The sequence below is a fragment of the Branchiostoma floridae genome, chromosome 9 (genome assembly GCF_000003815.2).
Source record: "Branchiostoma floridae strain S238N-H82 chromosome 9, Bfl_VNyyK, whole genome shotgun sequence".
Lineage (NCBI taxonomy): Eukaryota > Metazoa > Chordata > Leptocardii > Amphioxiformes > Branchiostomatidae > Branchiostoma > Branchiostoma floridae.
In genome coordinates, this window is record NC_049987.1 from 21,772,360 (window position 1) to 21,784,530 (window position 12,171).

General features: G+C 43.2%; 3 protein-coding genes across 3 annotated transcripts in view; 1 reads left to right on the forward strand and 2 right to left on the reverse strand.

Annotated features, from left to right (window-relative positions):
• Window positions 1–5,497, reverse strand: part of LOC118422304 (uncharacterized protein KIAA0895-like) — a 6,514-nt gene extending 1,017 nt beyond the window's left edge. Inside the window, exons 1-6 of the mRNA XM_035829822.1 lie at window positions 5,367–5,497; window positions 3,531–3,856; window positions 1,848–2,111; window positions 1,108–1,258; window positions 509–677; window positions 14–158 (exon numbers count right to left, since the gene is read on the reverse strand). Coding sequence (XP_035685715.1) covers window positions 14–158; window positions 509–677; window positions 1,108–1,258; window positions 1,848–2,111; window positions 3,531–3,676 — 875 coding nt within the window. The 5' untranslated portion in view covers window positions 3,677–3,856; window positions 5,367–5,497. The remainder of the gene's footprint in view (window positions 1–13; window positions 159–508; window positions 678–1,107; window positions 1,259–1,847; window positions 2,112–3,530; window positions 3,857–5,366) is intronic.
• A 396-nt stretch (window positions 5,498–5,893) lies between these two features.
• On the forward strand, window positions 5,894–11,328 carry LOC118423566 (EEF1A lysine methyltransferase 1-like). The gene is made up of 5 exons (XM_035831769.1): window positions 5,894–5,990; window positions 6,468–6,643; window positions 8,022–8,104; window positions 8,830–9,110; window positions 10,334–11,328. Exons 2-5 carry the CDS (start codon window positions 6,491–6,493, stop codon window positions 10,459–10,461), a joined length of 645 nt encoding a protein of 214 aa, XP_035687662.1. The 5' UTR covers window positions 5,894–5,990; window positions 6,468–6,490; the 3' UTR covers window positions 10,462–11,328.
• The window catches only part of LOC118422305 (acetylcholinesterase-like), a 2,638-nt gene continuing 1,072 nt past the window's right edge, over window positions 10,606–12,171 (reverse strand). The window contains exons 2-4 of the mRNA XM_035829823.1: window positions 11,926–12,059; window positions 11,466–11,626; window positions 10,606–10,610 (exon numbers count right to left, since the gene is read on the reverse strand). Coding sequence (XP_035685716.1) covers window positions 10,606–10,610; window positions 11,466–11,626; window positions 11,926–12,059 — 300 coding nt within the window. The remainder of the gene's footprint in view (window positions 10,611–11,465; window positions 11,627–11,925; window positions 12,060–12,171) is intronic.

Here is a 12,171-nt window from a genome sequence, read left to right on the forward strand (position 1 = left end):
TGGTCCTTCCCACATCGTCCCAGATCCTTGCCAGGTTCGGCCAGGCCAACACTGATCCCTCATCACGATCTTCCAGCGCTGGTGGACGTCGTTGATGAACGTCTCAAGATGTTGGAAAAGGTCGCTGAAGGACATCTCCGTGGACATACAGGACGCATCTAGGATTGGAACAACTCTTACTTCAGTCTTTTGTCAGGAGTAAGACTGTACAGACTTTATCTTAAGGATGTACTTCATCTTAAGGTGTACTGCCTTTCATTTGAATGACATTGCCAGTCTCGTTCTGGCGGTTCTAGAACACACTTCTCCGAACAGGTATAGATCGCCCGCTCCAGCAACAGAGTAAACAACAACTCGACATGCTCTAGCCCAAAAGAAGGGCTGCCAGAATGCGACAGTTGTACAAAGTAAACAAATTCAAGTAACTGCGAATACACACTCCTAGAGACACAGTACAATACAAGACATAAGATACAATACATTACAAGTTTCCTCCACCCATACTTACAGTAGAGCAGAGCCGGCACCCAGAGGTACTTGACCTTGGCCTGCAGCATGGTGTTGACGGTGGCCAGGCCCTCCTCGATGGCGATGGCCTCCCACGAGCGGCAGGACCGCAGCCCGAACCCGTCACGGTTAGAGTACCAGGGCTGGAACCCATCGTTCAACATGCGGAACTGAAGCAGCGTGGTTAAGGAAGGCTTTGTGCTGTCACAACTTTAGTGTCACAAGCTTCTAGCCAGGCATGTGTCATGGCATCATCTGGACGCATTTTTCTTAAAATAACAAGAAATTGGACACACTAGATGCCCTTACTCTGGAGAACAGATCCTCTGACAAGCATGAAATTCTGATTGGCCAGGGATACCACTTGTCTTTTACTGTGACCTCTCTGACAGTAATTTTGCCTCTTGGGATACCTTAGAATGTACCATTTGAACTTAAAATTCTTGAAAACTCTGCAGGGTGGTTTTACGTTTGGGGTGAACTGGCAACGCAAAAACCGAAATCATAAAAACGCAGTGAAAATTTCTGCATTTACAGTATTCATTATTTGACACTGTTCCAGACCAGTCTACTTCACCAGCGGGGGTGACAGAAGGATACGAAGTGCGTGCCGACCTCATGGTCCACGAGACACTTGATGCCGTGCTGTCTGAGGTACATGTTCTCCGCTGTGTTCTGCAGCCAGAGGGAGTAACGTCTCAGCTCGGGACGGTTGTACTTCTGGGCAGGACCTCGCCACTGCATCCGACCACTGCACAGGAAATTCAGACACATACTTTTTAGATAAAAGAAGAACTTACCTGAATTGCAGAGACCAGGGTCCCTGCAGTCAGGAGCAAGTAGGCAGGTAGCCCTTAATAGCTCTTCTTCCTACCTTTTCCTTAATATGCTTGTCAATACAGTAGAAGCTGCTTAATTGCACCCATTTGCCAGTGCATTTTGTGCAATTATCCAAATGGTGCAACAAAGCGAAGTTATTAAGCTGGACTGCACCACCATGGGATTTTGTGCAATTATCAGAAGTGTGCGATTAACTGGTTTCTATTGTACTGCATTTAAATTTATTGATTGTTGTCTGATTTTTTAAGGGATGGGTCAAGCAAATTATCTGAGGGACGGGTCCTGGAGATAGCCCTAGTAAGGCCTACCTCAAAATGAAAAATTTAAGTTTATGCCAATAGATATGTACAATAAGACATGCTGTTGAATGATTTTTTGGTCTGTTTCGTGTTTTTGTTGTCTTTTATATCATACATTTTGTTCCCCAAAACTGCCTGGCCGAGCCCCTTTGCGGAAATGTGACATAAGCCTTAGTTTAAAGTTCAGATGGTGAGTCCTACCTGCAGTTGAGATCCCCACTCCACAGTATCTTCAGCATCCCGTCCACTCCATGCTCCACCAGGTACTGGCTCACCATGTGCGTCGCCTCTGTCTGGTCGATCAGCGGCCCAAACGCCGCCTCCACCAGCCTGTCCTCATCGCCAAACTTTTCTCGGACGGTTTCCAGGATTTTCTTTGCCTCCGGGAAGTGGTCAAACTTGATCTGCGCCACTTTTGTCCTCATGGCGCCCTGCACGCGCTCCTCCGAACCGCGCAGGTTGAACCTGAGGACCAGGGAGGGAGAACATTATTTATGTCATGGTGACGGTGACCGTGGCAGTTTTGACTCACTGGGCTGTAATAATGTTTGATATGGGTGTTCCGGAACCGGTGATAATTTTCTTTATGTCATACCTGTGACGCGAAAACGTTTGATACGGGTGTTTTGGACCGGGCCATAACTTCCGTATCGCACAGGTTCAAAAGGTGTATCACACGCCACACGGGCTCCATTGGAATAAATTGAACTGTTTCGAGCGGGCCAAGTGTGGCGCCATTGAAAGTTCGAATACCTGATTTGGACGTTGGAACATTACTGTTGCAACACTTTTGTTCAAGGGCACCAAATTTGTTCAACTTCTGGCGCATTTCACATCAAAACAGGGGTTTTCTCAGGTGGGTATGACATAAATAAAATACAACACGGTGTTAATAATTCCGTATCACCCGAGGTCCCAGCCCGACCGCGGGTCGGATCTCCCGACAGCCAGGTTGTAAAAATGTTTGATACGGGTGTTCCGGAACAGGTGATAATTTTCTGTATCGCACAGGCTTCTTAGTTGTATCACACAGGCTTCCATCATTATAGAAGAAATATAAAGTCAGACCTATTCAAGTGACCACCTTCATATAAGGACCACCTAGCCATTGATAGTCAAACATATACAGGTGACCACCTTTACATAAGGACCACCTGTCTAAAAATTTTATGGTGGTCCTTTAGATGATTTTCCACATAGAACAGATTTTATTGGTCCCCTGAGAGATTATTGGTCTTCTTGGGCATATTTACTGTGTTTATAGCTCATGTTATGAGACATATTAAGTATCCAGTGCAACAGTCAACAGCCAAAGCCAAATCTCTAAGTTTGGTATAGTAACACGATCAATGAGCATGAGCTTGTTTGGATGAACCTGTGGCAAAGTCCTTTGTTCTGACTCAATACAGCAATTGACTTTATCCTGACTACAGGTCTGGTTCAGGTCCAGAGGATCAGGTCCAGGTTCGGACCTGGACCTGATTCAGTATGTGATAACTTGTGAAGGGACAATACTCAAAACAATGGTCCATTTCGCTACAAAGAAATCTGTTTTGTGGAGTATTCGACTACCACTGGCATTTTGAAATCCTGTAAGTACCTCTGTACAATTGATTTACAGTAAAATTTCGTAGAAATGACTATAGACTCTACTCTTCTTTGTTTATTTTCGCCGACCGGTAAGCCCCCAAAGGTGTGAATGCCTAAACATATAGTCTATTCATTTTCCAATAGGTCCAACAACCGGTCCACCGAATTTTTTCAGGTCCAGTTTTTCTGGACTGGTCCAATAAGAAAAACCAGTTTTGTACTGGTACACTGTACAGGTACCCGGCCACACCTAGTCTAGACTGAAAAGAGCCCTGGTGAAGGCTTGCTGCTTACTTTGGCAGGTGCCCGTGATGCAGGAACCTCTGTTTCTGCTCCTCTGTGTTGATGGGTGCCAGCAGGGGTCGGCTGCGAATCGGAACGGTCTCCAGCGTCCGCACCTCCGTGACGCCCGCAGTGTCGCGGTTTCCCACCGGCCGCATCCCGACACACCGACAGGAGCGCCCGCCAACACAAGGGACAGCTTCTGCAACTTGTGCTCTTGACACTTCTAGTTGTTGTTCTCAGGGTTGCTAGGTAACTAGTCCCAGGGGAGCCATTATGGTGTTATGTTCCGGAATGTTGCGCACATTGCTGGCTGTGTATCCACTCACACCTGGTACCTGGAATAATACAAACAGCTGTTCAATAATATTATTTTGTTTGTTTGTTTGTTTACTTTGAGGTCGGACCAGCAAATGGAATGAAATATACCTCAAGACAAAAAAGTGGTACCTTCAATCAGTCGCTATTTTCATTAAGATATCAAGATTGCCACCTCCCTTCATTAATCATTTAGTAGCTATGAATGCAAATTGGATAGAATGCTAGGTGTTCATGGGCGTTTCTATCAGATGATGATTACCATACGCAGTTGTTCATGCATAATTCATTCTCATAATTCTCTGGTTTTGAATATGTTACTATGTGAAAAAAGACACCACTGGCAATTGACATGTTGGCAGTATGTGTCATAATTGTATCCATCAAATTATTCCATTCAAACACTAACAAAGGGCAAGCTATATATAATTTTTATAAAGCCCATACTTTATTACTGAAAGCCATTCACCCTGCCATTAACTAGAAGTTATGTTTGAAGAACACTTAACAGTAAGTTCTTCAGACATTTGACTTCTACAAGTGTAATGTTACTAACAGTACAACCATTGCAGCTCTGTTTTACTATTGACCATTCTGTCAATGATAATTAGGCAACTGGTATGCTATTCAATGGCCTTGCCTACACAAATACAGGACCTAGCGGAACAGTTCCTTTGATACATGTCACAACATTGGAACAATAACTCTGTGTGTGTGAAAGTTTCGAGCAAAGTTTACTCTCTAAATAAAAACTGCAACCAGGCAAAGAAAAAGATCAATACATGACACATAACGCTACTAGTGATCAATATTTGGATATACAGACAGTTTCTAAAGGTTTTCACAACACTCACAACAGTCCATTGATCTTTGATGTCTGAGTTTGCAGCAACTTTCTTGTATTCATACATCCGAACCTATACAAGAGACCTGATCTCTACATTAGGACCACCTGGCCGAAGTGACCACTTTTTGGTAGTCCTTTAAACGAGAGCTTATTGACACAAGAGAGGAACCCTGTCTATAGCGACCACCTGTTCACATAGGCCAGATTTTAATGGTCTCTTGGGAAGTCTTCATGGGCAGTTTTGGCTGTACTTTCAGACTGTGTTTTCAGAGTTAAAATATCTTACTACGGGCGAGCAAAATTGGATCACAGCAACCACAATCCCATGAACACCGAAATGGTTTTTAACAAGGTTTAAAGGGCTCAGCTCACTTCATGTATTAAATCAAAAATGACTGCAAGAATCCTTTACCCGGCTGTCAAAACGTCTGAATGGTAAATACTTCCTTCAAACATTTCTGTGTTTGTGTACATGACGCGAGAGGGGCCAAACTTGAACTGCCGGCGTCAGCTGTCAAACTTCCTAATCTCCTGTGAACTATGTCAACAAAACAAAGGCAAACATTTGAACCAAACATAACGTTACATGCACAATCACGATATTGTTCGTTTGCTCGCGTCTGCAGTCAAACAGAAAATTCTCCTGTGTTCCGAAAGATGATTATCTGGTCTGTGAGACGTACCTGTTTAGCTGGTCCGCCGGACACGACTGCCAGCGGGGTGAGTGACACCTGCGGCACCTGACAACAAACAACAAAGGCACGCCATCCAGCCCACCTGGGTCTCTAGGCATGCGGTGCCAAATGTAAGAAAACAACTCACTAAAATATTGACTACATTGCAAGACTTAAAGTTAGATGTACAGTATAAAAGCAATATTAATTTAGTTTGAAGTTTGCGAGGAATTTTGATTCCCAAGTGCTTTTATTATTTTACAAATAACAAAATATCACTATGTATCAACCATGGCGCTCGTTGCGGTCAATAAGAATAGTCTATTCAATTAGTAGGGGTGTAACATGGGCAATATTTTTGTTGTTAGGAATATTAGCTTATAACGTTATGTAACAAATGTAAATGAAAATGAAGAACTATCTAATTATGATTTAATGTTTCTACCAATATTGTATCTTTACTTAAAGGGAAGTGTGATCATCGCAGACATACCTATAATAGTGTAAACTTCCACTGACCCAACTGGATAGCGTCTTCTTGCGACATTTCTGAAAACTGCATCAGGGGTCATGCGAGGTAGCGATGCACGCTGTTGGATCTTTCCAGTTGTTCAAAACCGCAGTTTAATCAAGGTATGGTGCCCTTGATAGCCTGTATATCTACACATTAATGAAATTGAAGTACATCTAGTATATGTTCACGCTAAAAGGCGAATGCCATGTGCTCATGCCTAATTTTTGCACATCCCCAAAATGTGGGAGGGGGGCAGAAGAGTTGGTCTTCTTCCATCTGAACAAGGAGCTTTTATCAAATAACCGCAAAAGGTTAAAAACGTTAGCAATAATTTTGAAGGTCGATGTGGTTACAGTTAAAATAAGAGGTCGACGAAAGAGGCTAAGGTTGAATACATGATAAATAAATAAACAAACAAAAAAATAAATTATCAAAATATCTGTTGCATTAATTATCATAATTATGGACAGGGGCTAATCTCCAGGCAGATCCTACGGTAGCAAAAGATATTACCAAAAGCTGGCCAGCCAATTGGCCAGGCTGTTTGGCGCTACTTGAACCCTCACTGTTACACTACTCCCCCATTTCTTTTCAAGGTTTGAGTAGGAGATGTGCCAGCATGTCTGAGAGTGACGAGGAAGTGCCTCAGCTGCCAGCAGACACTCTCGCAGCACTGCAGGAGTTCTACACCAACCAGGCTGCCCGAGAGAGGGAGCTGCAGGAGGCCATGCAGCGGCAGGATGTCGGGAAGGTGGAACTGGAGGAAGACTGGGTAGGGAAACTAGTACAGTTCCTTGGAGATGGTCACTGGTACACTTGCTTGCGTTGTCTGCACCAGTACTAGTACATGCCATGCCTTTAGCGCATATAGCCTAGTATATGCCAGCCTGTTAGTCTCTGTTGGTTGCTTCCAGGGCCCAGGAAGTGACAGAGAGTGTACAAAACCAAATAAATGTTACCCAAGCTTGGTCTAGCCTGATTAAATCTCGCTTATAGCAGCCCGCCAAACATCCGCCGGAGGGGCCAGTTAGAGCCCTGGACAGCGGAGTTTGTGTTACACAGACTAAGCTTGGTCTGGGTCTCAGCAACTTTACTAGTAGGTCTTTTGGATTCTTTTGGACTTTTTTTTTTTGGTTGTAAAAAATTGTGTTTTAAGTCCATATATTTTTGTGAACACTGGTCTCTTTATGGGTGGCCATTACTTTGCAGGGCTCGAAATACCACATGCATATGCAAGTTTGTGCAAGTAAAATTGGTGTGGTGCAAGTAAGTTTAGACCAAACTTGCACCAGTGCAAGTTACTTTTGTCCTCTAATACCTGACATTAGAAAAAGCTTACACACACCGAGAATATTGTCTGTCATTGAAAGGTAAAAGAAAATAACACTGAATAAAAAAAAAAAGCCTAAATTTGTTATTTCTAAATTTGGTTAGACATCCAGGTAAACTATTTTTTTTAGACAAATCCATCTCTACAATGCTAATGATTCCTATGGTGCTGTCTTACCTTGATTTGCATATGAGTTACATTTGCATACTAATTAGTGACTTCAATATGTTCAACTGGTTTTTCCAGTTATATGTATTGTATTGAGTTGTTCTACCACTTCATTCTGGAGATGCTTAAACTAGTTACTGTGATGGATGTCACTCGAAGAGTCCAGAAGAAATCTATGGATCTTATCGAGTTGTAGACATTGAATTGTCTTCAATTGAGGCTAAATTCACAGTTTTTATGAAACAGTTTGTACAATTTCAAACCAAAAATAAAATACGCTACGGAAAAATGTTCAAATATCCAAACATGTGGTCTTTACAGGTATGTATCCCCATTTACTCACGTACATTTGCAAATTTTCAGAAGAGGAGATAAGGGGTTAACAGTTCACTATTTTGGGTTGTGCAAGTAAGTTTCTTTTGGTGCAAGTTACCTTTGGCTTAACTTGCACAGGTGCAAGTTGACTGAAAAGTGTATTTCGAGCCCTGAACTTTGTGATAGTCACCGCCCAGTTTGGCAACCTAGTGTGGCTCTACTAGCTAGTAACGTTATACCACCACACAGCTTAATGAATTAAGTACTAGTAGAATAAAGACTCAGTCAAGTTTTACCATGTAGAACACTACATCAACTTTTCCCTTGCTCCCTGCAGAACCTGAGCCAGTTCTGGTACTCGGATCACACAGCTGATGCTCTGACCAGAGAGGTGCTAGATGTAACTGGTCCAAGTGGCAGGTGAGAGGCTTTTTTCATTATAGAAACTTTGAAAAATTGGCTTCTCACAGAACCACATAACATTACTTTCTTATCTTTGAATGCATTAGAAAAGTTTAAACAAATGTAATTCCTATACATTGCTTGGGCTTGATGATAAGTGCAAAGTGTATGTGAGATACTGACCACTAGCTGCTGGTACCCGAACAGTATGAGAGGTCTAATGAAGTCATGTGGTCTGGGGTAGTCATGTAGGGTTAAGTCTGTCACCTTCCTCAGGTCAATACTGACCCATACTACTTTGCACTGCAGCAAGCATCACTGCAGTGTGAAGAATGTGGTCTCAAACATGACTGAGCCTGTATCAGAGCTGTTTCCAGGACCTTTCAAATTTACTTGTTAGTATGAAACTGTTGAAAATGTACTTTGGTAAGTTTAAATTAAAATGACATCTTTAACCAAGAAAATTAACAACATGGGCTCCCAATGAATGAGTGAGATGCAAAAAGAATTTAAGCTGGAAACAGTCCTGGTCTGTTAATCTCCAAGCAGATCCTACGGTGCCATAAGATAGTATCAAAGCTGGCCAAGGAGTGTAGCCGGCTAAGGGAGTCAAACGGGCACCTACGGGAAGTTTGATACTATACATTACGCACCGTGGATCTGGTTCGAGATTACTGGTCTGTATTCTCTCTCATCATGGTTCTTTACTGGAGTGGATTTTCCATTGTCATTATCACCCGCAGCGTTGCCTGTTTGAGCTGCCCCACGCTGTACAAGCGACTCCGGGAGGTGAAACCCGACACCAGCAGGGCAGTTCTGCTGGAGTACGACCAGCGCTTCAACATCTACGGGGAAGACTTCGTGTTCTACGACTTCAACACTCCGCTCAAGTTCTCCCAGCCTCTGCAGGAAAACTCCTTTGACATTGTTGTCGCAGACCCGCCGTACTTGTCGGACGATTGTCTGACTAAAACTGCAATAACAGTCAAGTTCCTGACAAAGGGGAAGATCATGCTGTGTACAGGTCAGTGCCAAGATGTTTTTTTAGTCAATAGAGTCATTTCCAGATTTGGCGGTCATATTGGATTTTCTGGAGTCATGTACGAGCCATGTACAAGGCTGGACACAAGAGTTCCTAGTTGATAACATGTTTGTATTAGAGTATAAGTAGTCCATCTTCAGTGGTATTCTGCCCCTCCAACTTGAAATACTGCGGAATATGTGTCTGTCATGTGCATGACCCTGGATGACCCAGAAAAATCCAAAATAGCCGCTGTATCATTCCTCATCTGGAAATGACTCTATTGTATTGAACAAAACTATACTTTTTTACTGATCACTGTAGCATGTATGGTTCAGTGAAAGGCAAATCTGCTTCCATACCTAAGTGTTGCAGGTTGAAATACTGGTCAGATAAAGATCACCAGAGCGGCAATATTGCAATCTGTAGGATGGGCTATTTTTCATGATAAGGTGCAATCCACTTTAGGTAAAAGTGCGATCCACTATATATACTGTACAGTAGTAGAAGTGGCAAGAGGAATTTCCCTGGTACATTGAACTTGTATATGAGCACATAGCATCTTCTTGTTGCCACCAATACGAGGATAGCTTTCTGTGTCTTGATATCTACTTAAAAAGAAACCCTTAGCTTTCCATTGATTATGATTTGATGTTAGGTCTTGAGGGGCTGAAAAATTTGCTCTATACAAGTTCAACATGCCAAGGAATGATGTCCTCAGAGCAGGGCTCTAGCCAGCTTGAAATTTTTTTCCGTCAGCCAATTCCAATCGTCGTGATAACCGCAAAAATTCATTTTCCCTAAGACACTACAAAGTAGTAAATGTTGCCATTGAGACCTTGACAAATGGGTTTTAATGAGATTATCGTATGCGAAAGGGCGCCGACACACATTGTCAACAATAATAACAATAGCAAAACAAACAGTGTGTGGCTTTTACAGCCGTGGGTGGCGTCCCCAAGCTGCCTGTAGCTTCCACCAAGGATTTTTGTCCGTCAAGGTTGACGGATTGCTTTTTAAATTTTTCCGTCAGACGCAGCAAATTTCCGTCCATTGACGGAAAAACGGACACTGGCTAGACCCCTGTCTCAGAGTCTCCTAATGACACTCTATCAAACATGTTGCCTTTACTGCAACCATCTTGAAGATTAGCTACAAAGTGGAATAGAACTGTGCTGTTAATTCCTAAAGCTTTAACTTGAACTGTCCACCTCTTGTTTCTATAGGTGAGAAGATGGAAGACCTGGCCTCAAGGCTTCTGGGAGTCGAACCCTGCACTTTTGTACCACAACACACAAGGAACCTAGGCAACGAGTTCAGATGTTATGTCAACTACAAAACTGGACTGAGCTAGCAGTATGTCTGTAGATAGGAAGTAATAATGATCAGGATTCTATTACCGTTGAGTCTAGGCTACAAGAATTCAATTCTTTGGTGTGTTTTAGTCTCTCCCCCTTTTTTATTTGTAATTTAAACAAGTTAAGATACATTATTTTTGTTAACCTACAAAGAAGGGAAACATACGTTTTAGGTCAGTCTTTTATATCTTCTTCAAATGATGAAAAACATCAATATTTTGATTTATATAGCTTGGAAAACTTGAAAGCCATCAGGCTTCTGTTGACATTCTTCTATGGAATGATAAATCTTATAATGAAAGTCAGATGACAGGTACTGTGTGATCAAATTATCTGACTGGCATCATTTACTGCAGAATAAAACCTGCAACATCTTTGACAAAATTCATCAAAAGGGCCACCACCAGACTTTGTCCCCAAAGTGACGGAGCTCCAGACCCCATAACTGGAGGACACTGGCTGGGTGGCACTGACTCTGAAAAACACCATAAACATGCCATGAATTAAGAGCTGCAGGATGATAAACAGAATGGGCTCACAGAATGCAGACAGTGGAGAAAGATGAAGAAAGACTCAATGCAGCTGCAGGACTTTTCAAAGACTGCAGATGCAGAAAACAGAGAATGATGATGAAGCATTAGGTCATGGGTTCTAATCCCAGCCAGGTCATTCTAATTCTTTAAAAGTTTTGGAACAAACTGCATCTCTGCTTAGCACTCAGCAGTTATGAGAAAGGGTATGGGAGTTGAACACACACCACTGCCAGTGGACTTGTCCCCTGCCGTAGTAATGGCCCCGTGTGAAGAAGACTAACCTTCAACACTAGCTTTGACATGTATACGGACAAATAACATTGAAATCCACTTTTTGGTGTTGAAATATCTTAATAATTATATGTCGTGTGTTTGATTGTCGGCCATGCCGGTGGATACTGTCTTGGCAGGTAGTTACGATTTTGCTCCTAAAATATCTGCTTGTAGAAGTTCATGTGCCCACCCACCTGTCGTGTTGATGAGCGCCGGCACATAGTGGTCCCACAGGGCGCACTCCCTGGCCTTCTGCCCGGTCACCATGCGGGGCGCGCCCGTGTCCAACATCAGGTAGCCCCGGCCGGACTCCGTGTAGGGGCTCCACACCGCCTCGTTGTTGTTGTTGGGGTTCCTGTGGATGGATCGACGGCAAGTTTACAGCCACGGATATTGGTGCAGAGAGACGAAAGGTATAGAAAGATCTGACACAAAACCTGCCTCAATGTGATTTTTGGTTCTGTTATTTTGGGCAGCTATTGATTGTCATGATATTACTAGTAGTTGAGTGGAGCAATTGGTCTCAAGCTGAAATGAGATCAAGAATTCTATATAGTTGACAATTGTGGCTTTCTCATTAGCGCCGATTAAGACTGCATTTGGTGACTACTATTAAACACAATTGCATTGAAAAGAAGTTTTAGAGCCAGTTACCCTGTTCTAGCGAAGTTTGCCCAGTACCGCATCATCCTGCGGGACAGCTCGGGCTCCTCGGCGGTGTACCCCAAGGCAGCGTTCAGGTGCCCCCCGAGCACAAACGGTATGTCATCACCGTGGAGCACGCCCGCCTAGTCGGGATAGGGTGAGACTGAGGACCGATGGGCGAACTCGTACACGTACGCTGTCGCACCAACTCGGGTGTGTGTGCGAGCCGTGCCAAAAGCCGGGCAAACGTACGAC

Coding starts and splice junctions, on each gene's coding strand:
- LOC118423566 (XM_035831769.1), top strand. CDS start 6,491: ATGTCTGAGAGTGACGAGGAAGTGCCTCAGCTGCCAGCAGACACTCTC. Junction 6,644..8,021: donor TGGAACTGGAGGAAGACTGG/GTAGGGAAACTA, acceptor TGCTCCCTGCAG/AACCTGAGCCAGTTCTGGTA. Junction 9,111..10,333: donor GAAGATCATGCTGTGTACAG/GTCAGTGCCAAG, acceptor TTGTTTCTATAG/GTGAGAAGATGGAAGACCTG.